This window comes from Bidens hawaiensis, unplaced genomic scaffold, assembly GCF_021521415.1.
Source record: "Bidens hawaiensis isolate Kalapana, Puna unplaced genomic scaffold, B.hawaiensis_p1.1 tig00037265_1, whole genome shotgun sequence".
Lineage (NCBI taxonomy): Eukaryota > Viridiplantae > Streptophyta > Magnoliopsida > Asterales > Asteraceae > Bidens > Bidens hawaiensis.
In genome coordinates, this window is record NW_027496507.1 from 55,466 (window position 1) to 81,045 (window position 25,580).

The following is a 25,580-nucleotide window of genomic DNA, read 5'->3' on the forward strand; positions in this document are numbered from 1 at the left end:
AGTTAAGTGCCATTTTAGTACTTGTGGTTGGCCAACTACGCAATTTAGTACCTATTCTTTATTTTGTGCAAATGGCTACCTCAGTTTCACAAAACTTGCATTTTTAGTATTTTTTTCTAACCCCCGTCTATTTTTTCCGTTAAGTTAAGGATAATTTGATAACTTCGTTATTTTCTTTGTTTTTTTTTTCTTTTCTTTTAAACGCTTATATCTTGTAAACACAAAATCCACAAATCATAAAATCAAAATCCAAATCCTTAATCCCCAAACCCTTTCTCCATATCATCATAGGGTTTGAATTTTTAAGATATTTGGGGATTTAGGATTCAGATTTTGATGTTATGATTTGGGGATTTAGGGTTTACAAGATATAAGCGTAAAAAAGAAAAGAAAAAAACAAAGAAAATAACGAAGTTATCAAATTATACCTAGCTTAACGGAAAAAATAGACGAGGTTAGAAAAAAAGTACTAAACTCACGTTTTTTAAAATTTAGGTAGTCATTTGCACAAAATAAAGAATATGTACTAAAGTTGCGTAGTTTGTCAAACCACATGTACTAAAATGACACTTAACTCTTTAATAAAACTCGAAAACAAAACAAATATTTTTCATCTCTAACTTTCCACCTTTAAATGAAACTCGAGAAGACCGTGTTAAGGTCCGTGAAATTATTAACCTTTCAGCTTCCTTTCTTTTCTTTTGTCCGCCGGAAATAAAGAGAGAGAGAGAGAGAGAGAGAGAGAGAGAGAGAGAGTAAGAGAGGATTTTGAGTTCAGTTGTCACACACAACACAACACACTCATCTTCTTCAGAGTTAATCAGTTCTGCATTCAAAGGTAATTATAATTATTTATTCATTTCAAGGTTAGAATTATTCATGATTATTATTATTATTATTATTATTATTATTATGTGTAGCTAGCTTTATATTGTCTTGCCTTTGAGTCAAATGTAATCGTCTTTACTCGGTTGATACCAATCGTTAGGTTTTCTGAATCTAGGGTTTATATAATTTGGGGAAATATATCATCAATCTTTCTTTCTTTTCTAATAAATGATAGTAATATTGTTACTGTAATAATATTGGAGCTTAAAATGTCACTCAATTTCTCTCTAACAACTTTTATTTATTTATTTATTTATTTATGGTAGATCACTCTGTATGTATAATATGCAGTATTGTGTGACACTCTGTATCCACAACCTATGGTCTCAAATTAACTATTTATTTTGTTTTTAATTGAATTTTAATTATCTTTTATAACCTACCAAACGAACACAAACAAGGGTATGTTCGTCTTCGTTTGTTTAAATTTTAATGTTTGTTTATTTAAAATTTAAACAAATAGTTCACGAACATAATTAAACAAAGATAAACGAATTTCCTACCTAACAGTTCATGAACAATTCGCTGAACGTATGGTTTACAGGCTTAGGTGTCCTGCTTAAGGTTAAGTGGATATGATTGGGTGGTATAAAAACAAAATACAGATGTAAATATAAAAATAATAATAATAATAATAAACAGGGGAGAGGAGGTAATTGAAGGTCCGTGAAATTATTAAACTTTTTTTTTCTTACAACACACTCATCGGATGCTGTTTCTGCATTCAAAGGTAATTATAATTAGAATGTGTTTTCATTACTTAATTGTTTCTCTACAAGTTTGTTTTAGGTTTGGTTCATTACCACTCCATCATTAAGTCATTAACAAACAAGGATGAATAATATGTTATTATTATTATTATTACGTGTTTAATTTCATCACTTGCTTTCTTATTATCTGTCTAAACAAACAAAGAAATTATTTGTTGTTTTGGTTATAAATTTCTCAAAATAATCACTCATTAACCAACAACTATTATGTGTAGATAGCTTTATATTGTCTTTTTTTTGAGTCTTTACTCGATTGATACCAATTGTAAGGTTTCTGAATCTAGGGTTTATAAAATTTGGGGAAATAATATTGTTACTGTAATAATTATTTTTCATTTACTCATTCTAATGTTATCTATGCCAGCTTAAAATGTCACTCAATTTATCTCTTAACAACTTTTTGTTTAATTATTTATATATGCTAGATCACTCTGTATGTATAATATGTATTGTGTGACACTCTGTATCTACAACATATTGTCTCAAATTAAGTCTTTCGTTTTTAATCAAATTTAAACTATCTTTCATAACCTATCAAGCTTTCTAATCTAATGTTTGTTATGTGATTACTGCAATTTGTCATTCTTAATTGCCACTTTCTGTCCAACAATCGTCTCAACTTATTATAGAACCACCTTCAAGTATTAATTAAGTAATTAACGAATTAGTTTGTAACATCCATCATCTGTTTTGTTGTGTTTGTGATCCATATATTTCTGCTTGTTATAGTAATAATGGAAGTGACTCATAAAGCACCCAAGCTAATTACACCTGAAGAAAAAGAAGATTTCATTAGCAAAATGCCAGACAACGTGGTAACAAATATCCTGGATCGATTGCCAATACAAGATGCGGTGAGCACGAGTATCTTGGCGAGAAAATGGAGGTTTAAGTGGAATATGCTTAGCCAACTCGTATTTGGTGACAACTTCTTTGAATATCTATTAGAGACAGAGACAGAGACAGAAGGCAATACAAATAATTATGGGAGCATTATAAGTAGGCTTCTTTTTCATCTTAATGGTACCATTACAAAGTTTGTCCTCAACAACAAATTGGATGATGAAAACGTTAGTCACTGGATCTTGTTCTTGTCAAGAAAAGGAATTAAGGACCTCACTCTTGAGCATGATGGAATAACACCGTTTAAGTTGCCTACCCATCTTTTCTCTTGTTTAGAATTGGAACATTTGAAACTCTATAATTGTTGTTTCAATCCACCACCTACTTTCCATGGTTTTCCAAAGCTATTGAGCCTAGAGCTGGCTAGAGAAAACAGTGAACTTGGGGAGTTTATTACTCGGTGTCCCTTACTTGAGAAATTGATATTGTCTTATTCAGAAAATCTAGGCAAAGTTAAACTAGCTGAGATCGCAGAACTCAAAAATCTCAAAGTATTATCATTCTCATTGTCTCATCTTAACACTGAGACGACCGTAAGTTCCTACGATATCTTTGAGCTTCTGGGTTCTCTTCCAAAACTTCAAGAGCTTCGTTTGGATTTTAAAGGCTACAAGGTAATTAATGTTAAGTTGTGTCTGTAAAGTTTACTTTATAGAAACATAGTCTCATTTTTTTTCATTCTACATTTGTATAGTCGACCGAAGGTGGTGCCAAAAGAGGTTCCCTGCCGCCTTTCCTTCCCTCAAGGCTCTTAAATTATTTTATATAGATTTAGGCAATGGTGTGAATTTATCATGTGCTTTTGAATTGATTAAGAGCTGCCCGAATCTACAAACCCTTAAAATCTTAGCAATTCAACAGGTATGTATCAATCATGCTGTTTGTCGGATAATCTTTTACTTATATAGTTTTGCATTTGAACACTAGTTGGTTATTCTACCAGGAGGCTGACCCCATTCCAATACCAGAGGTGGGATACAACATAACGGGGCTGCAGAGTGTGGAACTTATGTGTTTTAAAGGTTCAGAGAACGAAGTCTACTTGATAAAGTACTTATTTGCGTGTTCTCCTTTGTTACAAAAGATTGTTATTCATCCCGGCTTTTCTCATGCACCCGGTGAACAGTTGATGTTTGCTAGGAAGTTGTTGAAGCTTCGTCGAGCTTCCGCTTTAGCTGAAATTTATTTTTACTAATTTTAGGAAGTTATGTTTTACTTGTCTTTTGTTTCTGTTGAATGAATTATGGTAAAGCTTGGCTTCTTACTTTGAAACTTCAAAACTGTGTTTGTTATGTCTAGTATGAATTAAGGTGATATTAGACTTGTTACTTTGGTACTAGTCACAATGGATATGCTTTATATGGGAGAAACCGAGAGGTTGGTTGGGCTATATGGGATCAAGTTTTGGGAAGTTGAGTTCCGGGGATTTGAAAACTGTTGATTACTGTTAATGGAGGTTAATAGGAGCAGGGGATTCCAGTTGTAATAATAATACTGTTTATGATTTAAGTCTCAGGTGTATAGTATATATAGCAGGAAAGATGAAACCGGAGATTACAAGGACAAAGGTTGTTTTTGGAAGCAGGTCAACGTTGACTTTTTGGTGAAGATATATTACTACTTGTCTTGTTATCTAGATGCTTATAGAGATTTGGGCCTGCAAAAGGTGGTACCAGTTCCACCTTTATTTTGGACTAGTTATAAGCCTAGAAGTTGTTATTTAGTTACTTCTTACACTAAAAATCAATTCAATAACAAGGTTATTGTATATAACAAAATAAAGATAACAGTCTACGCCACCAATGGGGGGATGGGCGTCTCCATCGACTGGTCACATGACCACATTTAGCGAGTTAAATATACGTGTCTTAGATTAAATGGGTGATGCTAGGTTTTGTCCCAAGATGGTGTTTCCCTGATAACGGGGCGGGAAGTTTATTGTGGTGGTCTAAGGATCAATCCAAAGTAAATGATTGTAGCGTTTTTCAAATCACTATGGGCTCAAAAATTATAATTTGTTCGATAGATTTTAATTTTTCTAAACTTTTACTTTCTATTTCTTCCTTTTCATGATTATATACATAAAACATGAATTCAATTTGTCATTACATTCAATCTATTAACCGAACCCATGAAACAAATGTTGACTATATCGTCATTAGAACATAGGCTAATATAAAAAGTTAAAAACCACCAATATGTAAACTCAATCATGAACATACAATGAGTAAATAAATTTACCACCGCTCGGGTTTGCCGACCAAATAAACATTGTCTTAAATGCTTCTTTTATACGTTAATCTTTTTATAAGTTATTTTGACGAATTATTTTTTTGGGTTTTAATGCTTAAATTTTACCAGTGATATCTATACCGTAAAAAAATGTGACCTCTACATACTGAATTCATGTCGGCTTATCGTCGAAACAATCAAATTTTACCAATGATGGGGTTTTGCCAGCTGCCCCGGCGCGAAGCACCAAGTGGAAAAACTAATTATTATATTCTATTTAGAATTTAGATTGCCAAAAAGAAAAAAGAAAGAATTAAAATAAGTTTGTAAAATATTAAAAAAGATGGGGGAAACTGAAGTCCGTCCATCGTCTCCTATTTAACACATTTTCAAGTTGCAATTACTCCATTTCAGCATTGAAGGTTAGAATATGTTTTCATAATAATAATATTTATTTCTGAAAACCACTCATTTTTCACAAGTGAAAAACGAATAGCCATAATATTGTTTCCAAGTGACAGCATCTTTACTCATACAAAATCGTTGGGTGGTTTGTAAATTCAATATCGAGTTTCTTGTATATAGTTATTGAACATATCTCTTTGCAACTTTACTGAAAAGAAATTATGAAATATTTATTTTTTTGATGGTTTATGAATATCTTATGGCTATTTATGTTTATGGTGATTAATTATATATTTCATTTTCTTAGAATTATGGAACCCATTCACGGGGAGCTTGCACCCGAAGATTTCATCAGCGCCATGCCGGATATTGTGACAACTAATATTCTGGATCGATTGCCTTTACAAGATGCAGCAAGGACCGGTGTTTTGTCTAGTAACTGGAGGCTTAAGTGGACTTTGCTTACCCAACTCGTATTTGCTGAGAAGTTCTTTGAGTATTTAAGAAAAATTAAAGGCGAAAATATTCATGTGAGAATTATAATTAGTAGTGTTCTTCTTCAGCTTAGAGGCGGCATTACAAAATTTGTGCTCAGTGTAAACGACATAGTTGAATATGAAGATATTAGTCATTGGATCTTGTTCTTGTCCAGAAAAGGAATTAAAGACCTCACTTTTGTGTATCGGAATCATTATCCAACACTCAAGTTGCCCATCCATCTTTTCTCTTGTTTAGAGTTGAAACATTTGAAACTTATTGAGCTTGGATTTGCATGTGAACTTTGGAGAAAACACTCAACTTGGGGAGTTTTTTACTCGGTGTCCCTTACTTGAGATTTTTAAATTGAATGATGTTTTTTCTAGTGGCAAAGTTAAACTAGTTGAGATTGTAAAACTTAAAAGTCTCAAAATATTATCATTATTTTTGTGTGATCTTGACACTAGGATGATCACAAGTTTCAGTACAATCTTTGAGTTATTTTTGTGTGATCTTCTAGATCATACAACCCCTCTTATATTATAAAGTGACACCCACTATAAGCCCACCAAGGGCCAAGCATGAATAAATTTAAGAAAGGATGTAATCTAAGTAGGGGTGAGCACGGTTCAGTTATTGGGTGAAATCCAAATCGAAGCCGAAGCTATCGGTTATTTTAGGATATCACTGATCGGTTTTTGGTTATTTGGTTTCGGTTATTTTCGGTTTTTTTAATTGTGAGTAGACATTACAAAAAAAAAAAAATAGAGCATCTCATGTATATTGAATTCAAAATACAAAAATAGGCACGCGTTACGTGGAACCAAACAAATATAAAGTTGTTTGAGTAGTAGAGTTTAAAATTCAACAAAGTTCTTAATAAAAAAAACGCTAAAACTTTGGCTCAAATCTTCATTCATTATCTTATTCATCTTCAAAGTATAGACTCAATCTTCATCATTCATCACCGTCAATGGTAGATTCTTTTAATGTTTTGTTTCCAGTCATAACATTTAAAAAAAAAACATGTAGAAAACATAGGTTCGATTAATCGGTTCAGTTCGGATTTTTTCAGATTTTTTAAAATGGATAATTGAATCTAAACCCAAAATTCGGTTAACTAAAAATTTAACCTTCGGTTCGGTTTTTTCGGTTATTAGGTTTCTGTTCAGTTAATTTCGTATTCTGCTCACCCCTAAATCTATGCATTTAAGAATGTAAATAATTTTACCTCAATATAGATATAATTTAAACATCAATGAAGTAAAATAACACATTAGACAATCAAATTGATAGCACTTAGGAACTCATTAAACATCTCTTTAATGAGTATGATAAAATTATAGAATTAGATTTAGAGTGTAAAAGTGACAAAGATTGCTTTAATTGGTTATTGAATATTTTGTTTACCAGATTTAATATTAACAAAGCCATTAAATATTCATGTTCCCAAAATGATTTCTTTCAAAAATTTGAAAGTTACTTTAAAACCATCGGGAAAGAACAATTTACGAGTAAATAATTTCAATGTAACATTTTGGGTCAGCCCATGGCAATGAAGATATTAGATAAGGGTAAGGTTTATGGCTTATTTGAGTTATTTCCTCTTATTCGTCACTTGTAACGTCAGCTTTTTCTGACATTGTGTCTTTTTCGTCATTCTTTAACGAGGAAGCGGGTGTTTAGGATTCCTTATTTTACCTCCTTATGACTTGTTTAAGTAATAAGTTATAAGTTATAGAGTTGCAACTTATGACTTATACACTCACAATCTTAAACTTTGTCAAACACCATATAGTTTATAACATATATGTTATAAATCATAAGAAGGGAAAATAAGGAATCCCAAACATCCCTTAGTTTTTTTTTACTTTATTCATTTTGATTTATATTGTGAGTTATGATTACAACACTCTTCTCATACTTACTCATTTTTGTTTTCTTTTGTATTTTAATATTTTCCTAAATTTGATTTATAATTCTTTGATTAAATTTTGTTTAGGAGATTGTATTCATTTAAATGAGAGATGTAAACCATGTAAGGCTAAGACATTAAGTTTTCATATTTTATATGTTTGTGTCATTTTAGCTAACGACGTTGGATTTTTCAGTTTTCTTAAGAACGACTTTCTTGCATTTAGACTATCGTATTCTTTAAATTTGGAGAACCCCGATGCTCCACTTTGGTCAGAATATGTTGTCTTAACCAGGCTCACACTGGCTTCAGAGTTTGACTTGGTTGTTCCCCGGGAAACCATATTGCCGACTGCCACCACAAGAGCGGAACTCTCTGGCGTAACATACGGTGGGATGAAAACCCGAGTAGGCTCAGGTTCGAACTGACAACCTTTGCACAAAGCCTAGCTCAAATACTTCGTTATCAATATCCATCCAAAAGTGACACAAGTGAATCATTCATACTAGCTGGATTTTGCAGTTAAGCTGAAAAAGAGTAAATAAACAAAACAGGGGAGTGAGTGAGTGAGTGAGTGAGTGAGTGAGTGACGTGATTGAGGGTTTGGTGATTTGTGTTCAAAGTCATCGGCCAACACTTTATATGTTTGTGCTGCTGCTAATTTCTTCATTTCATTTCAAGGTTAGAAGTAGAATCATTCATCTCTTTCCTTTACTTTACTTTACTTTACTTTACTCGATTGATTGATACCGATGCTCAATCGTTAGCTTTCTGAATCTAAGGTTTATATACTTAATAATAATTTGGGGAAATATATATATATATATATGTATTTTGAACGGCCAACTAAGTAACGCCGGATAATCCGTACGCGCCCCCCAATGGTTAAAGGTAGCCCAAGCCGGCCACTAGTCCGGAAAGACGAATCCCCTAGCGATCCACCTATTGAGGGATTCACCGGATAAAACCCGACCCCCACGCCCGCCAAACGGCACGACAGCGAGGAGCCGGTAAAACCGGGTGAGATCAGGACTCGAACCCTGGCAAGCTAGGGTCATCCCTCATTGGTGATAGTGAGGTTTGACCGAAACCTCTCACTAGTACTATCAACAACTTTGATTTATTTATTTATTTATTTATGGTAGCGCACTCTGTATGTATAATGTGTATTGTGTAACACTGTATCCACAACCTATGGTCTCAAATCAACTATTTATTTCTTTTTGATTGAATTTAAATTATCTTTTATAACCAATCAGGCCTTCTAATCTGTAAGGTTTGTAATAACATTGCTGCAATTTTTCGTTCACCTATCTCAAATTTTTCATACCCAAACCCGGAGCCGGGCATTAGAAAAACCTGATTTGTGCACCTCTAAATAGGGGTGTTCTCCGGGTTCGTTTTTCGGGTTTCGAGCTTTTCGGGTCGGGTTCTTCGGGTTTCAAAGTTTTAAATCTTAACCCGAAACCAACCCAAATCTCTCATGGGGTTTTCGGGTTCGGGTTTTTTCGGGTTGGGTTAATTGGGTTTCAAGTATCTTAGAAAACAAAACAAAACAAAAAACTAAAAAAGTTTAAAAACTTCAAACTAATATTAAAACGACATATTCTTCTTTGCTCGTAACGCAAATATTTTAATTAATAAACCAACATGACTTGATAAAACAATTCAAAAGAAGAATAAAACTAAGTAACTAACTCGAACCATAATCTTCTTCAATCGGATGTGATTTGGTTGTTTGATTACAGTTGCTATTAGTAATAAACAGAAAACATAAATTAACAATTAACAATCGATCCATAATAGTTGGAATGACAACAATCGATTAGGGTCTGATTTTGATAACTTTAGTGACTAAGACTAACCCTAAAAACATATTTAATTTCAAAATTAAAAGTTTATTCGGGTTGACCCGAAACTAAACCCGAAACCAACCCAAGTTACTTCAGTTCGGGTTCGGGTTAGTCTTTTCTCTGGTTCTGGTTTTTCGGTTCAGGTTAGTTCGGGTACGGGTTTTTCCGGGTCGTGTTTCATTACTTTTACTCACACACAATCATCGGATGGACACTGTTTCCGCCTTATTAATTCAGTCAAAAGGTAATTAGAATAATCATGTGTTTTCATCACTTGTTTCTGTAGAAGTTTGTTTTAGGTTTGGTTAAAGCTTTCGAAACAAATCAAGCTATGCTAGCCTCTAGTATGGAATTTATGCGTTAATGATTAGAGACATGGAACCGATTCAGGGGAGACATGAAACATCCATGTTTGCACCAGAAGAAGAAGAAGAAGATTTCAATAGCACCATGCCTGATAATGTGCTAACTAATATTCTCGATCGTTTGCCATTACAAAATGCTGCGAGTACCTCTATGAGAAAGTGGAGGTTTAAGTGGACCCTTCTTATTAGCCAACTCGTATTCGATGAGGACTTCTTTAGCTATTTAATTACAAAAGCTGAAAATCATCCAGAGATTGGCAGGATTCTTCATCAACTTAGAGGAGCCATTACAAAGTGTGTCCTCTCACTAGTAGACGACGAATTGGATGTTGAAGATGAAGATGTCATTCACTGGATTTCATTCTTGTCCGGAAAAGGAATTAAGGACCTCACTCTTGAGCATTTAAATGAAACACCATATAAGTTGCCTACCCATCTTTTCTCTTGTTTAGACTTGAAACATTTGAAACTTCATGATTGTTGTTTCAATCCTCCACCTACTTTTCATGGTTTCCCAAACCTATTGAGCTTAGAGTTTTATGGAGCGGACGGTGAACTTGGAGGGGTTATTACTCGGTGTCCTTTACTTGAAATTTTGAAACTAGAAAATGCTTATGCGTCATGCAAAGTAAAGCTAGATGAGATTGCAAGGCTTGAAAATCTGAAAATATTATCTTTATCATTGCGTAATCTTGACACTACAAAGAATTTTTCTAGTTCCAGTACAATCATTGAGCTTCTAGGTTCTCTTCCAAAACTTCAACAGCTTGAGTTGAACTTTCTAGGCTGCAAGGTAATTAATGCTAAATTATATTTTTGAAGTTTAAAATTTACAAAAAAACATAGTTTCTTTTATTTATTATTATCGTTATTTTTTAATAATATTATGATAACATTCTTTTCTTGTAGTTGATAGAAGGCGTTGCTAACAAAGGGTTATCGATCGCGTTTCCTTGTCTCATGGCTCTTAAATTATCGTGCATAGATTTACTCAAAGGCATGAAGTTATCATGTGCTTTTGAATTGATTAGGAGCTGCCCGAATCTGCAGACTCTTGAAATCACAGCAAGTAACAGTGTGTGTATCTTTCTGCTCGTCTTATAATCTCATGTATAGTTTTGCGTCTGAATACTAGTTGGTTATTCTTGCAGCATGCTGATTCACCTTTGCAGCTAGACTACAGTACAACAGGGCTGTTGCAGCTTCGAAATGTGACGTTTGAATGTTTGACAGGCTCAGAGAATGAATTACGGTTGATAAAGTATTTACTTGCCTCTTCCCCTTTCCTACAAAAGATTGTTATCCGGCTCCGCTCGTCAAGTATGATTACGCCGGATGAAAAGTTGAAGTTTGCTAGTAAGTTGTTGAAGCTGCATCGAGCCTCCCCTGTAGCTGAAATCGATTTCTAATTTTAGGTGTACGTGTTGACCTCCTCTTTTAATTCCTGTATGAATTTGTCACCTCGTTGTGTAAGTGGAAATGAACATGTGTTTGTGTTAGTCTAGTTCGAATTAATGTAATCTTTGGGTTCTTATTAATTTATGATCTCGCTGGGCAGTGAACAAGACTGAAAACGACGACTAGTAAAAATATGAACCATGAACCGCACTGGAGTGCTGCAAATGGTTAATATACAGGTAGACTACATTACAACGATACAACGGGGTTGTTACAAGTTCGAAGTGTGATGTTAGAATATCGAAAAGATTCAGCGAATGAGTTATGTTTATATTTTTACGGTTATTAAGCCCTTATTAAAAATCCAAGACTCGACACTAATTCATGGTTAATCAAACCGTTCAAGCGACTGTAAAGACCCAAATTGTCGCGTTTAAAAATTTCGGTTTTATTCGTTTTACCCAAAATCAGCAGGTTTATGTGCTTTTAGAAACTACTTATTCAAAACAAACTATGAAAGGATCTGATGCAGGAGCATTGGGATTTAACTACAAAAATCAAGGATATCTTAATTTTGAATATTTTATTATCTTTATTTAGTAACTAGTTTTTATCCCTCGTATTACGGGAGTTGTTTTATATTATTAGTTTCTAATATTTATATATATTTTTTAATTTTAATTTTATTTATTGCATGGAAATTAATTATATACCTATGGTTTGATGATAAAAAGTTTCACAACTAAATGAGATGTTATAACCCGGTTTAAAAGCTATATGGTTTTGGTGAGACCTAAGACCCGTTTATTTTTTTTACCATAAAATTGTTTTTTAATTATAATAATATCTTTTTAAAAAATCAGATATTAATTTTTAGTATATCCTTATTTTATAGGATTTTCACATCAATTATTTGGTGAGATTAATTTTTAATTTAATGAGATGTTATAACCCGTTTAAGGGTTATCTGGGTTTGGTGAAACTCATACCCGTGAATTTGGGTCAATTGTTCATTTACAAATAAAACAATCTGGTGGCTTGATAAAACGTAGAAATCAACCAGAGAGCTTTTAAATGTTTCGTTTATATATCTTATAGATTATCTTTATTTTGACTTATATGTGTGTTCTGACCTTTCAGTAATTAGTTTAGTTTTTGATTATTAAATTTAAAGTTATGAAACTTGCTTTGTTGAACCCTTGGTTTGACTATAGTCATTGATTATCATATTTGTTCTTGAACCGTTTGATTATTACTGTGGATCCGGTATCAGGATTTCAAAAACAGCTTATCAAAACAAATGATTAAAGGATCGTAGAATAGCAAATTGGGAAAGCGCACATTAATGGGGTTGTAAAGAGAAAAATCTGGAAACACTTGTCATGCATGGCTAGCTCAACAAGTTTGAAAGCCTAAATCAAAATTAGATTTTGTGGCCCTTTCATGACCATTATGAAAAAAGAATTAATAAAAAAAAACGTTTGCTACAGGTTTTTAACTCATGCCCTACAACTTATCAATAGCCAAGTTTGCCACCGGACCGATACATAATATTAACACTGTATTCTTGAGTTTTTTTATTTAAGAGTTTGAAAAAGAAAAGATAAGAACAATTTTCTTTTATCATTCTTGAGTTTTTTTTTAAAGAAAAGAAAGATAATGAAAAGAAAAGTTAGGGTTTTTTTAAACTTTTTGTGAATGAAAAGTTTATAGCCCATTATAATATTACTAATTTACCGTATCTCAATTCTCTTTTCTCATGTTGCTATAAGGACATAATTGTAAAGTTACAACTTTTTTCTTATCTTTTCATTCCGATCTAACTCAAGAATGTAATTAACACTTTCTTTTCGTTTCTTTTACATAAACTCGAGAATGTATTTTAACTATATAATTTATTTTCTTTTCTTCCTCTATCAAATCTTATTATTTCTTTTCCTTTATTTTAAACTTGAGAATGCAATGTAAGTTTACTTTGCCACTATAATATAGCTATATATAATGCTTTTTTTGTTAGATTTAGAGGCTTTAGTTAAATATGGGTCTAAAGCTCTTGCCTGGTTTTTAACTGGGCCACAAATCATGGGAGTATCATTTGATCCGTCTTGATATTTTTCATTCATAGAGGCGTAAACAATTCGAGTTAAACCCAAGTTCTAGTAAGCTTAATATTGGCCGTTTTGATCTCGCCCTGAAAACCAATTGAACATAAAGATTAGTATAAATAGAACATAAAGATAAACAAATGAATAGATGAACATGGGAGGGCTAAATTAGTATTTAATAACCTAATCCTAATTACCCAAATTGTTATCAGTGGGCCAGTCTTTTAACCAAACCATAACTAAGTGACAGGGAGCTTGGGTTTCTCAATGGAGACCCATATGAGTGGCTCAATTTGGAAGAATGGGATCTTTATGATCTCCAATTCAGGGCAACCGGGTTTTGCCACCAACGGACCTTCGAGCGGGTGGATTTTCTCCGGAATCAAAGATAACTTGGAGGCGTTAAGGCTCCGTATGGCTAGGTTCAGCAGCTGTCGGTGACCTTTAGCCATTGGGTCACTCCGTACAGAGGACCTAGACATTCAATATTTGTTGGTCGTTCAAAAATTATTATTATTATTATTGCTCTTACCTTTTTTATATTAATTTTCACAAACCGAGCTACATCTGGATAATGGGTAAGCGAGCAACAAGCTGCACCGCTATTCCCCTTTTGAATCGCAAAACCTATTCTACTAAATATCAATCCTCGGTTCCTCGGGCTCTGCGAGTCACTGTGGATCACCTTCTGCACCCGCTCCAAAAAGTGAACTGCCTCGGGATCTAGGGATCCAAATGTGTCGAAGGCAAATGGAATGAACACGTGCTGATTCTCTAAACACGCTTCTCATGCTTAGCAACCTTCATAGATTCCGCCCTCAAAACCGCCTGCCCGGAACAAAGTCACTGTCTCTTAGCCCCACCAACGGGGACACCCCAGTGAGGTCGAAACACGCATGCTTACCCCTTGCCCAGCCAAACACAATAACGTCCGCAGGACGCAAGGTAGTTATTTCCTCTCACGGATCAGTAAGAAAGTTAACAGCTGTCTCTTTCTTGACTTTTCTTGACTGAGTTATTATTATTATTACTACTAGGTTAGTATCCCTGTCTCTTTCTTGACTTTTCTTGACTGAGTTATTATTATTATTATTACTACTAGGTTAGTATCCCGTGTGATACACGGGTTGGATAAATTATATTTTGATTTTAATAAATGAATATCAAGATTTATAAAGACGAATAAATTACAAAAGAAAAAAATCATGATAAAGTTATCAAAAATCTAAAAAAAATTGTTTAGATATAATTGTGCATGCCGCCTAGCTGGTAATACGGAATTATATAAGAAAATAATATCATTAATCAAATATTTGATTCATAAATAGTATAAAAAACAAATGTATTAACATGTTTTTCATATAAAGTCTTTCGGGATACATCACTACGCAAAAGAAACTTTATCCTATTGAAAAAGTTGTAGTGGTGTGTCTGCTTATGCTAGTAACATTAAATTATACATGTTTGATTTACAAACAAAATATGAGAAACTATCAAAAACATGATCTGATAATTATAATAAATAGACAACCCAATATAATCTTAACAAAAAAGTTGCTCATGCTAGACGATGAAATACAAATGATTATCCATAAATGGATGCATCTATTTATATTGCGGATAAGTTAGTTACACAAATAAGAAGTAATATATATATATATATATATATATATATATATATATAGGGTAAGGATCCTAAGAGAATCCTTTACAAATTGAGAACTTTGAGAACCATTTTGGACCACTAAAAACACAATTAAAAAAATTATTTAAAAAAATCATAAAACAAAAAAAAACAAAAATTTTGAAAAAGTAAAAAAAAACCAAAATTCTTATATTTCATTCCGGTTTCATTAAAAAAATAAAAAAAATTAAAAAAAGTCGTATTATACACATATGTATAATTTTATATAATCTATAGTTACGTAATATACACATATGTACAATATCATTTATCTTAAACTATACACATGTGTATAAAAAACATGTAAATGTACATATATGTATATAATTTAGCTAAACCGAGTTTGTTTTAATTATTTTTTTTATGAAACCGGGATGTTAAAATAAGAATTTTGGTTTTTTTACTTTTTTCATTTTTGTGTTTTTTTTATTTATGATTTTTTTTATTTTTAGGTTTTTGTGGTTCAAAATGGTTCTCAAAGTTTTCAATTTCAAAAGGGTTCTCTCATGATCCTGATCTTATATATATATATATACATATACATATAACACCGTTTTGTTTATGATATAAAAAAGACAAATTATTACACAGTTCATCAGTTATATCAACAAAGTAGACATGTTCTACAGATGCATCATTACCGGTTCTCAAAATTAGTCATAAGCGAAACATTTACATCGAATTTATCAAGTTTGAAAGTCTCATAAACTTTTTACCCAATTTGAAAATTACATGGGAACCCTATGGGTTCAGAGATCCATTGATATGAGCAAATTTAACATAATCATCAATAAAACACATATATAGTAATAGAAATTAGAAAATACTGTTTAACAAATTCAATAATATTGTAAAAAGTTTAAGACGTTAACCTAGATTATCATATATTCAACCAAAATAAAAAAAAGTAAGCAAATCGTAAACCTTAGAGGTTTATTATCAACTTTTGGAGAAATCATGAAGTATTTACCAATAAATTGACGTAACTGAGATTTGATATATGGAATAGCATGAGATTATGCATTGATTTCTGATTCTCCAAATACGATTTCAAACTGTAATTTTTTGTGTCTGACTTCATTTAGGGAGAAAGTCAATTACGTCATATATATGATTTAGGTAGGCATGAAAAGTTAGCATGTGTGATAAATTATATGGAAATTAATATAATTTTTTTATATAACAAAGGGTTGGTTACGGGATACCCATTTATCAATTTTGATTATTTTTTTTAAAGAAAAATAGTTTTAATGATTGTAAATAAAAACTTGCAAAATGACACAAATGTAGACATATATACTCTCTTTCACTACATTTGATTATATTTTTAATGCATGATGTATAATTGTTTATGTGATTCTCACAATTTTCTACTTCAAATTAGTTTTGAATTGGACACTTGTATATATAATATGATAAATTATAAAGATTACTGTCATATTGAAATAATAAAAACTAAGCACTGATTCTTTAAGCTAAGTTCTTTAATCTTATTTTTTAAATAATAATGATGATGATTCATGGAAGAATTATATACACTCATGTGAGTCATGTCCAGTGAAGATATTTTCATTCTTGGAGTCTCAAAAATTACAATAATATTACCTTACAATGTTACACAATTATTATTAGTTATTACTAAATAATTAATTCATAATATAAGGGACACATTTAAAGAAAGAGTCGGTTACAAATCTATTTACCAATTTTAATGATCATTTATTTAATAATTAAACAAAAATTTGCCAAGTGACATAAATATGGTGAATTAAGTGCCAAGTTGCACAAATGAATTTTTTTTTATTATAATAGTAGATACACGATGAGAAAACTATGCAGAGTTAAAATAAGCCCAAAAGGAAACCATGGGCCATTAATCATTCAACCAAAACCTTTATAAACAGCAAATCAAAATTAACCTAATAATCAAACCACGCACCAACCAACCAAAAGTAAGAATTCTGATCGGAAGATTAAGGTAGTTTCAACTTTCAGGGTTATAATTAATTAAATTAATTAATTAGTTTATGTTTTGTTAGAATCGTTAGGTTTGTGAATCACAAATATAAGGCTTTAGTACTAAAAAAGTAAACAGGAAATTTAAGGTTTTGAGTATGTTTATGAAAGTCAATAATATTTTTTTTATATTCCATCTATTTGTTTTCTTAGAATAATGGAGTTGATTCACCCAAGACATAAAACGTTCAAGTTTGCACCAGGAGATGATTTTATTAGCATCATGCCGGATAACGTGATAACTAATATTCTGGATCGATTGCCTTTACAAGATGCAGTGAAGACTAGCGTCTTGTCAAGTAACTGGAGGTTTAAGTGGACTATGCTTAGCCAACTCGTATTTGATAATGACTTCTTTGAGAATTTATCAAAAAATAAAAATAAATATGGGAAAATTATAAGTAGGCTTCTTCTTCATCATAGAGGTGTCATTACAAATTTTGTCCTCTCAATAGACTATGACTCCTATGCGGATGTTGATGTTGAAGATGAAGATATCAGTCACTGGATTTTGTTCTAGTCTAGTAAAGGAATTCAGGACTTCACTCTCGAGCGTTATAATAAAACACCATTGAAGCTCCCTTCCCGTCTTTTCTCGTGTATAGAGTTGAAACATTTGAAACTTCATAATTGTTGTTTCAGTCCTCCACCTACTTTTCATGGTTTTCCGAATCTATTGAGCTTACAGTTGGATGGGAGTGACATTGCACTTAGCGGGGAGGGTATTACTCGGTGTCCCTTACTTGAGATGTTGACACTGGATTGTATTCGTTCTACAAGCAAAGTCAAAATAGATGAGATTGCAAAACTTGAAAATCTCAGAATATTATCTTTATCAATGTGTAATCTTCCCAATAACGAAAGTACAAGTTTGAGTACAATCTTCGAGCTTCTAGGTTCCCTTCCAAAACTTCAAGTGCTCGAGTTAAACTTTGTAGGCTGCTTGGTAATTAATATTTACTACCAAACTGTGTCTTTGAAGTTTAATTTACGAAAACATAGTCTCGTTTTTTCATAATCTGATAACATTCTTTTCTTGTAGTTTATAGCAGCTGTTGCTAACAAGAGGTTCTCTATCACTTTTCCATGTCTCATAATTCTTAAACTACCATGCATAGATTTACGAAGCGGTATTCAGTTATCATGTGCTATTGAATTGATTAGGAGCTGCCCGAATCTACATATTCTTGAAATCGTATCAGATAAATTTGTAAGTATCATGTTGCATGTCTTATAAACTCGTATGCAGTTTTGCATTTTAATGTTAGCTATGTATTCTTGCAGCATGAATGCATGATGCCTCAACTCCTCAGGTAGTACAATACAACGAGGCTATTGCAACTTCAAATGGTGATGTTCTTTTGTTTGAAAGGCTCAGAGAATGAATTATGTTTGATAAAGTATTTACTTGCATCTTCCCCTGTCTTAAAAATGTTTGTTGTGCGTCACAACCCAGACTATTCTGTTACGGAGGATGAAAAGTTGGTGTTCGCTAGGAAGTTGTTGAAGCTGCATCGGGCTTCCCCAGTAGTTGATATCGATCTATCGTAATTTTATTTGTTTTAAACTTCTCTTTTATCCTGAATATTTGTGTGGCCCTATTGTGTAATATGCTCTAAACAAACAAAAAATGATTTAAACAGTTTGGGTATAAAATCCCTGCATCAACGGACATGATGGTGCGGTTACAGTCTTTTAGAAACATTTAACTATATGATGAGAGTATAGTAGTATGGCATTGGCTTATAAAAACAACTGATGAAAGGTTTGTTCACAAATACATGATCTTAGTTGATTAATAATTAAGAAAATGTCAATACAAATACACAAAAAAATCTAGCATAAATTTGGTACAAAAAATTCAGCACAAAAGACGTATTAAAAGTGTGTATCCACAAATGATTTAGTACAAAAATATTAAACAAAAAAAATATAGTACAAAAGTGTTGTATATTATAGAAAAAAACATTTTTTTTTGTTTTTATTTTGTTGTTATTTTTATATAGCCAGAACCTAAATCAATGATTAAAAAAAATCCTCGATTTATGGTGCATTATTATTTTAAATAATGTCGTATGAAAAAGTTATAAGCGGTTGAAAAAATAACGAAAGTAGTCATCCTTAGATAATGTTTCATGCTTAAAATTGTTATGATATTGATTTGTTTATGTGATTTTAACAATTTGGAGATTGTGTTGTTTTGGTTAATGTTGAGAGCCGTCAAATTGAAAGTCGGAAACGTGAATGGAAAAGTTCAGACTAACCTTTATAAGTTACGGTTCCTTAAAAAACATATATTTTTGGGCATTTTGGTTCTGTTTAAAGTTATTTTTTATATACAATTTTTTACAAAAAATAAAAATAATCATGCCCTTATCAAGGCCATGCCCTATACACCGGTCGAGCATTGTTTGGGATCGAAGATGGCTCTGAGTTTGACAACAAACATGTAGATTTATGTGGCCTGACTGCTATTAACGATTTCGTTTTTTCAATTATGTACTTCAACAGTTCAGTTTAGTATTTAACCATTACTAATGGTTTGGCTTACAGGTTACCCCAAAACTCGTAAAAGAAATCTATAAATAAAATTAATAATACTTTTAAAACCGAAAAAAAAATATATGATAATTGTTAACAGTTAATTTATAAATAAAATAATTTAAAAAGGTTCAAGTTAAATAATTGAGTTTATAAAATAAAAGTGGTGAAGAAAAACAAAAGGAAAGAGAAGTAAGGTAAATAGTATAAAAAACAAAAAATAAAATAAAATAAAAGAGTGTAATTTTTCAAACTATTAATGGGCCTGCTCCATAATTTGTAATTTTGCTATAAATTAAGATAGAAAAGAGAAAATCAAAATCAGTCATATTAACAAAGTAGTCCGCCGAAAATAATTTGATCGAACACGTTCTTTGTTTCAAGGTTAGAATTAATCATATGTTTTCATCAACTGCTTGCTTATGTAGAATATACAACGATTATTATTATTATTATTATTATTATTATTATTATTATTATTATTATTATTGTTAACTTAACTAGATACCTAGGTTTGCGAATCTAGGTTTTGTAACAAGATTACTGCAATACATGCAAACTATGTGTTATATTGTGTGACACTTATTCAAGAATCAAGTATTAATTACCTTTGTAAATTGAACTATTTTAAATCTCTTATAACATTATGTGCTTTGTGTTTTTGATCAATATCTTTCTTCTTGTTAGAATAATGGAGGGGACACATATAGCACCCAAGCTTGCACCACAAGATTTCATTAGCATCATGCCTGATAACATGCTAACCAATATTCTGGATCGGTTGCCATTACAAGATGCTGTGAGGACCAGTATCTTGGCGAGAAACTGAAGGATTGGGCTATGATTAGCCACCTCGTATTTGATGAGGCATTCTTTGAGTATTTATCAAAAGAAGAAGAAAATAAAAATAATTATGGGAGAATTATAAGTAGGCTTCTTCTACTTCATCTTGGAGATGCCATTGCAAAGTTTGTCTTCTCCATAGATAAATACAATTTCTCCAAATCGGATGTTGAAGATATTAATTACTGGATTTTGTTCTTATCGAGAAAAAGAATAAAGGATCTCACTCTTAAAAATTGGTCTAGCACATTAGTGAAGTTGCCTACCCATTTTTTCTCGTGTTTAGAGTTAAAACATTTGACACTCTAATTGTTGTTTCAATCTTCCATCTACTTTTAATGGTTTTCCAAACCTACTGAGCTTAGAGTTGCGTGGAGAAAACACTGAAATAGGGGAGTTTATTACTCGGTGTCCCTTACTCGAGACTTTGAAAGTTGATTATATTATTTATGCAAGGATAGTAAAACTAGTTGAGATTGCAAAACTTCACAATCTGAAAATATTATCTTTATCATTGCGTAAACCTGACACTATGATGGATGATCATAGTTATAATACAACTTTTGAGTTTCTAGCTTCTCTTCCAATACTTCAAGAGCTTGAGTTGAACTTTTGTGGTTGCAAGGTAATTTACAATGCAAAACCGTGTCTTCGAAGTTTAACCTTTTTTTTCTTAATCTGATAACATTCTTTTCTTGTAGTTTATAAAGCGTGTTATTAACAAGAGGTTCGGTATCGCCTTTCCAAGCCTCAAGGCCCTTAAATTATTAAACATATGCTTAGACGATCGTATAAAGTTAACATGTGCTTTTGATTTGATTAGCATCTGCCCGAATCTACAGATTTTTGAAATCACGGCAAGTAACGGGGTATGTATCCTATATACGGCTCATCTTATAATTCATATATAGTTAATTTTGTATTTGAATACTGGTTATTCTTTCAGTATGCTCGCCCATGTCCACCAGTAGGCTACAATTCAACGGAGCAGCTGCAGCTTCGAAGTGTGATGTTTGAATATTCGAGAGGTTCAGAGAATGAATTATGGTTGTTAAACTATTTACTTGCATGTTCCCCTTTCTTAAAAAGGATTGTTATTCGCCCTCGCACTGACATTACGTTTTATGAAAAGTCGAAGTTTGCCAATAAGGTGCGGAACCTATATCAAGCTTCCCCTGTAGTTGATATCCATCTTTCCTAATTTTAGTTGTTTTAAACTTGCCTTTTATTTCCTTCATATTTATATTAAGGTGACATTTTGCTTCTTACTTTGGAATATAAGATTGTTATTACAATCATGGAATGCAGAACATTGTATAAATTTGTTACTTATGTGGTGATGCCTTGAGTTATCTAAGTGAAACTTGTTTTTTTAATTATGCTATTTCCTTTACAATTGCACTTAGTTTATGGGTATTGATTATGCATAATCATAAGTAATTAAGTTAACATTATCATGTGCATATTTTAATTCCACACACACTTTATGAGCTTTGAATGTGTTTTACTTGATGTTCTTTATGCTCATGATAAAGTTAGAATATGGGCTCGATCGATATGGATTGCTATTTAGTCGCGCACATAGCTTAAGGGACGAGCTTTAACCCAAATCCGGCTATTTTAAGTAGAAATCTTGTAAATATCTCAAGAGTTTTGATGTAACAAAATCTTTTCAAATCCGGTCATAAATGTAGCTTGTTTACACCGATCATTTCTCAAATTCAGCCGTGCATGTAGCCTTACTATAATTCTACTTCTTTATTCATCTTGTTATTAGCAATGTGGTCCATTTTGAGTCGCACACAACACATCGGTGTATTCGGCCCCTGAAGGCTATTCGAAAAAAACTTGGTAAAGTGAAGACTGAATATAACCTTTACATAAGAAAAACAGTACTATTATCACTACTAGAAAAAGAGATGTTTTTCTACAACCGAATTGTAGGAAATTTGTTGGAAAAATTCAGTTTCTAACAATTTTCTAACAAAAAAGTTGTTGGAAAAACACATGCTTGAAGATCGTTTTCAACCGTTTTCCAACAACTTTTCTTACAAAATTGCTACAAAAACATGTGGTTGTAAACTTTCTACAACTTTCCTACAAAAACTATTCATAATTTTTATTAGATAATATTGTAGCAAAGTTTTAGCTTATTTTTTTGTTGGAAATCTGTTGGAACTACTTGTCGTAGGAAATTTGTAGGAAGTTTTTGTGAGAAAATGACTAGTTTTCTAGTAGTGTATAATAAATCTTGTCATCAAGAATATACATAACTAGTTTTATACCTGTCAACTGTTTAACGTACCACATAACTAGTTTTATATCTGTAATCATGTAATGAATCGTCGCATTTGAGTTTTTACCATATTTTCTAACTTTTTAATGAATGAGAAAAGTAGAGATGTATACTGATTCATAGTATATGGAATATTTTTTTGTTCAAGTTATACACAACATAATGATTTTGTTGATGCAATATTACACCAATAAATTTTTATCTCTCTTTTTATATTCTCAAAAGGAAAAAAATTGTCTAGGTAGCTTTCTATGTACCCAAGGGCTTATAGGCCATCAATGGGTATATACATTTTTCAAAGCGTTTGGAACAGCCCACCCCGAGTAAACCTTACTAACACGGGATGTCAAATATCCATACTGATTTTTGTCTGACTCAAAACACCAAGGAGGGATCTTACATTATCACACGAAAATTGTGTTTTAAACAAAACTTACATCGAGCGTAGATAAAGATAAGGGTGTCACAACAGTATATTCAGACTTTATAAAACACCATATTTTAAAGCTGATTAGAGGCGGTTAGGATTATGTCATCCACATAAAGAAGCAAATAAGGGACGTGATTCTCGTGGCAGTATACAAAGAGTGACGTACAAGCTGATACGAAAATTATGGGATTCGGTAAAAGTTGATAAACGATTATACCACACACGTTGTACATAAACACTTCTCACGTCACCCTTTGACTACGGGAGTCTTTGTCATCATGTTCAAATACAATGATTCGCTTCTTCGAAGACTTGTCACTCATCAACTATATATTGGCATTTCTCTCCAAGACCTATTTGAACCCTCTCTTAGATACTTCGACATGTTTTTCACGAGATGTGCTAAAAGCTACCTTGAGACAAAATCATCACGAGAAATTTCTAAAACCGAGTCTAAAACAAGACATTGCCACGAGAGTTATTTTAATTTGATTTTAAATTCTAGTTTTGTATCAACTTAGAGATTTTGTATACATTTCCAGATTTAGTATTAATTTTTAGATTTTGTATTAATTTTCTTTCCTGATTTTTTTTTAAATTTCAACATATAATTATATTTAATTGTTTTTATAGGAATTTAATTACCAACGGGTAAGTCTATCGGTAATATCTTAAAGTTTTCCTTGGTAAACCATCAGTAATAGTGTATACTCCACTAGACTCTTGTAGGCAGGGGAGGCCTTGAGGGTGGGCAATGTGGGCGCTCGTCTAGGGCATGTGTTTTTGGGAGGCACGAAAATTTTGAAAAATTCATATATAATATACATATTTATAATGCCTGAACACTTTATAATCTATTTGGTATGTCATAAACTCATTCCAATATCATTATTTTGCTAATTGTTATGTTTATTATTATAACTTTAATCGTCGTTAAAAAAAATTAGTTTAAAGTATTTAGTTCGTTCAAGATTAAAGGGCATAATTTTCAGGCTCAGGCGGGGTACGTGAATTTTCAAGGACGACCCTGCAAGCAGGCACCAGAGAAAACTTGTCTAGTGTAAAAATAGATTGTCTGCCCAGAGAATAGTTATAGGTAATCTCTAGCAAATCTGTCCATTGTTAAACCCTCACTAATCACGCGGCAAACAATTTAACAGGCCCATATAACTAACATACCCTCATCAACGAATACTCGTCGGTAAGGACTTTCAATGACGGAAGCGTCAACGTTACTCATTTGTTTAGTAGCGTGTTCTTTTATGTAAATGTGAAATAAAAACGTATTTAGCACTAGCTAGGAAGCCTTGTGAAAATTAGTAAAGTGGTGACGCGTATAACACAACTAAGTATTATTTTACATTCTAAAAGACTGTTGTTTTGCATGTTGTTTTGGGTAACACATGGTTTTAGTAGTGAGGAGGTTGTGACTTGTGAGGATCCCTTATGTTTCACTAAAAAACTAAAATTCCGCTGGTAACACGTCACGAAATTTAAATGCTTGTGAACTACATGCGAAAACTCATTTGCTTATATTTCAGTTAGTAACATTCATGAGTTGGAATCTAAAGTTTGTTTCATGTTTTTTCTAGTATCACATGTTTTAGCAATCTTAGAGGTTCACTACATGTGATGAAGCCTTGTGAAACTAGTGATCCCATATGGTTCATTAATTTACAATTAACATGTAATTCATGATTTTGTGACATGATCCCCTAATATATATACTTAAACTTATGCTAATTAATTCATACTGGAAAAACAAAAGATGTCTCATTCAAGCTCTAGTAAGAAGCTACACCAGGCGAGAAACAAACCGCAGCCCAAGCTCCAAAATGACTCTGAATCAACACATGATGAAAAGCCTAAACCATCCACAATGGAACCAAAGACTGCCGATAAACGTAAATCTATTGGGAAAATTAAGATGTCTGAGTCTTCAGAGAAAGTTGAAGATAAGCATTGTGTGCCAAAGCTCAAGATCTCGCTTACTAGAGAAGAGATTGAAGAAGATTATTATGGTATGACCGGAAAAAGGCTTCCGAGGAACATGAAGAAGAGAGACAAGAATGTGCAGAAGGAACTTGATGTAAGCTTTTTACAAATAATTCACCATGACATATATATTCCTTATATTTTTTTAACTTCTCAAGGTTCTTGTGCTATATGTGTAGGCTCTCTTTCCGGCGGTTAGATTGGAGGATCATGAGAAAACTGATAATCTGCCGAAGCGGTTTTAGTAAGTACCTATAGTACTCTCCTTGACGTCGGTTTCATCTTGATTTTCTATAATTAACAAATTTTGTCAAGAACTTGAAAAAAGTGGTTTTCAAATATTGAGAATATTTTTTCTATAAATCTTGCTAGCTAGCCAACAAATCTTTAGAATGTTGCAGGTTTAAAGAACGCAAATCGTGATCGGTGGTGGGAAAATGTAATAAAACATCTGTTATATATGT

The 25,580-nt window shown here is 32.3% G+C and overlaps 1 protein-coding gene, 1 long non-coding RNA gene and 2 pseudogenes across 5 annotated transcripts in view; 3 read left to right on the plus strand and 1 right to left on the minus strand.

Moving 5' to 3' along the window:
• The window catches only part of LOC143589186 (uncharacterized), a 28,390-nt gene extending 6,674 nt beyond the window's left edge, over nt 1-21,716 (minus strand). Inside the window, exons 1-2 of the long non-coding RNA XR_013145228.1 lie at nt 20,957-21,716; nt 5,952-6,166 (exon numbers count right to left, since the gene is read on the minus strand). This is a non-coding gene — a long non-coding RNA (uncharacterized LOC143589186). The remainder of the gene's footprint in view (nt 1-5,951; nt 6,167-20,956) is intronic.
• LOC143589183 (F-box/FBD/LRR-repeat protein At1g13570-like) lies at nt 778-11,308 on the plus strand. Of its 3 annotated transcripts, none has more exons than XM_077070017.1 (4): nt 778-838; nt 9,815-10,601; nt 10,718-10,885; nt 10,960-11,308. In XM_077070017.1, the coding sequence occupies exons 2-4, from the start codon at nt 9,819-9,821 to the stop codon at nt 11,215-11,217; spliced, it is 1,209 nt and encodes a 402-aa protein (XP_076926132.1). In that variant the 5' UTR covers nt 778-838; nt 9,815-9,818; the 3' UTR covers nt 11,218-11,308. The 3 variants fall into 3 exon arrangements, with proteins under 3 accessions (XP_076926132.1, XP_076926131.1, XP_076926130.1); XM_077070016.1 differs by lacking the exon at nt 778-838 and adding an exon at nt 8,187-8,271; XM_077070015.1 differs by lacking the exon at nt 778-838 and adding an exon at nt 8,193-8,271 and having other exon boundaries at nt 9,834-10,601.
• On the plus strand, nt 2,176-4,778 carry LOC143589182 (F-box/FBD/LRR-repeat protein At1g13570-like; annotated as a pseudogene). The gene is made up of 3 exons (XR_013145227.1): nt 2,176-3,175; nt 3,256-3,422; nt 3,505-4,778. The product of XR_013145227.1 is annotated as an F-box/FBD/LRR-repeat protein At1g13570-like (transcript).
• On the plus strand, nt 17,084-18,046 carry LOC143589184 (F-box/FBD/LRR-repeat protein At1g13570-like; annotated as a pseudogene).
• Nucleotides 21,717-25,580: the final 3,864 nt, after the last annotated feature.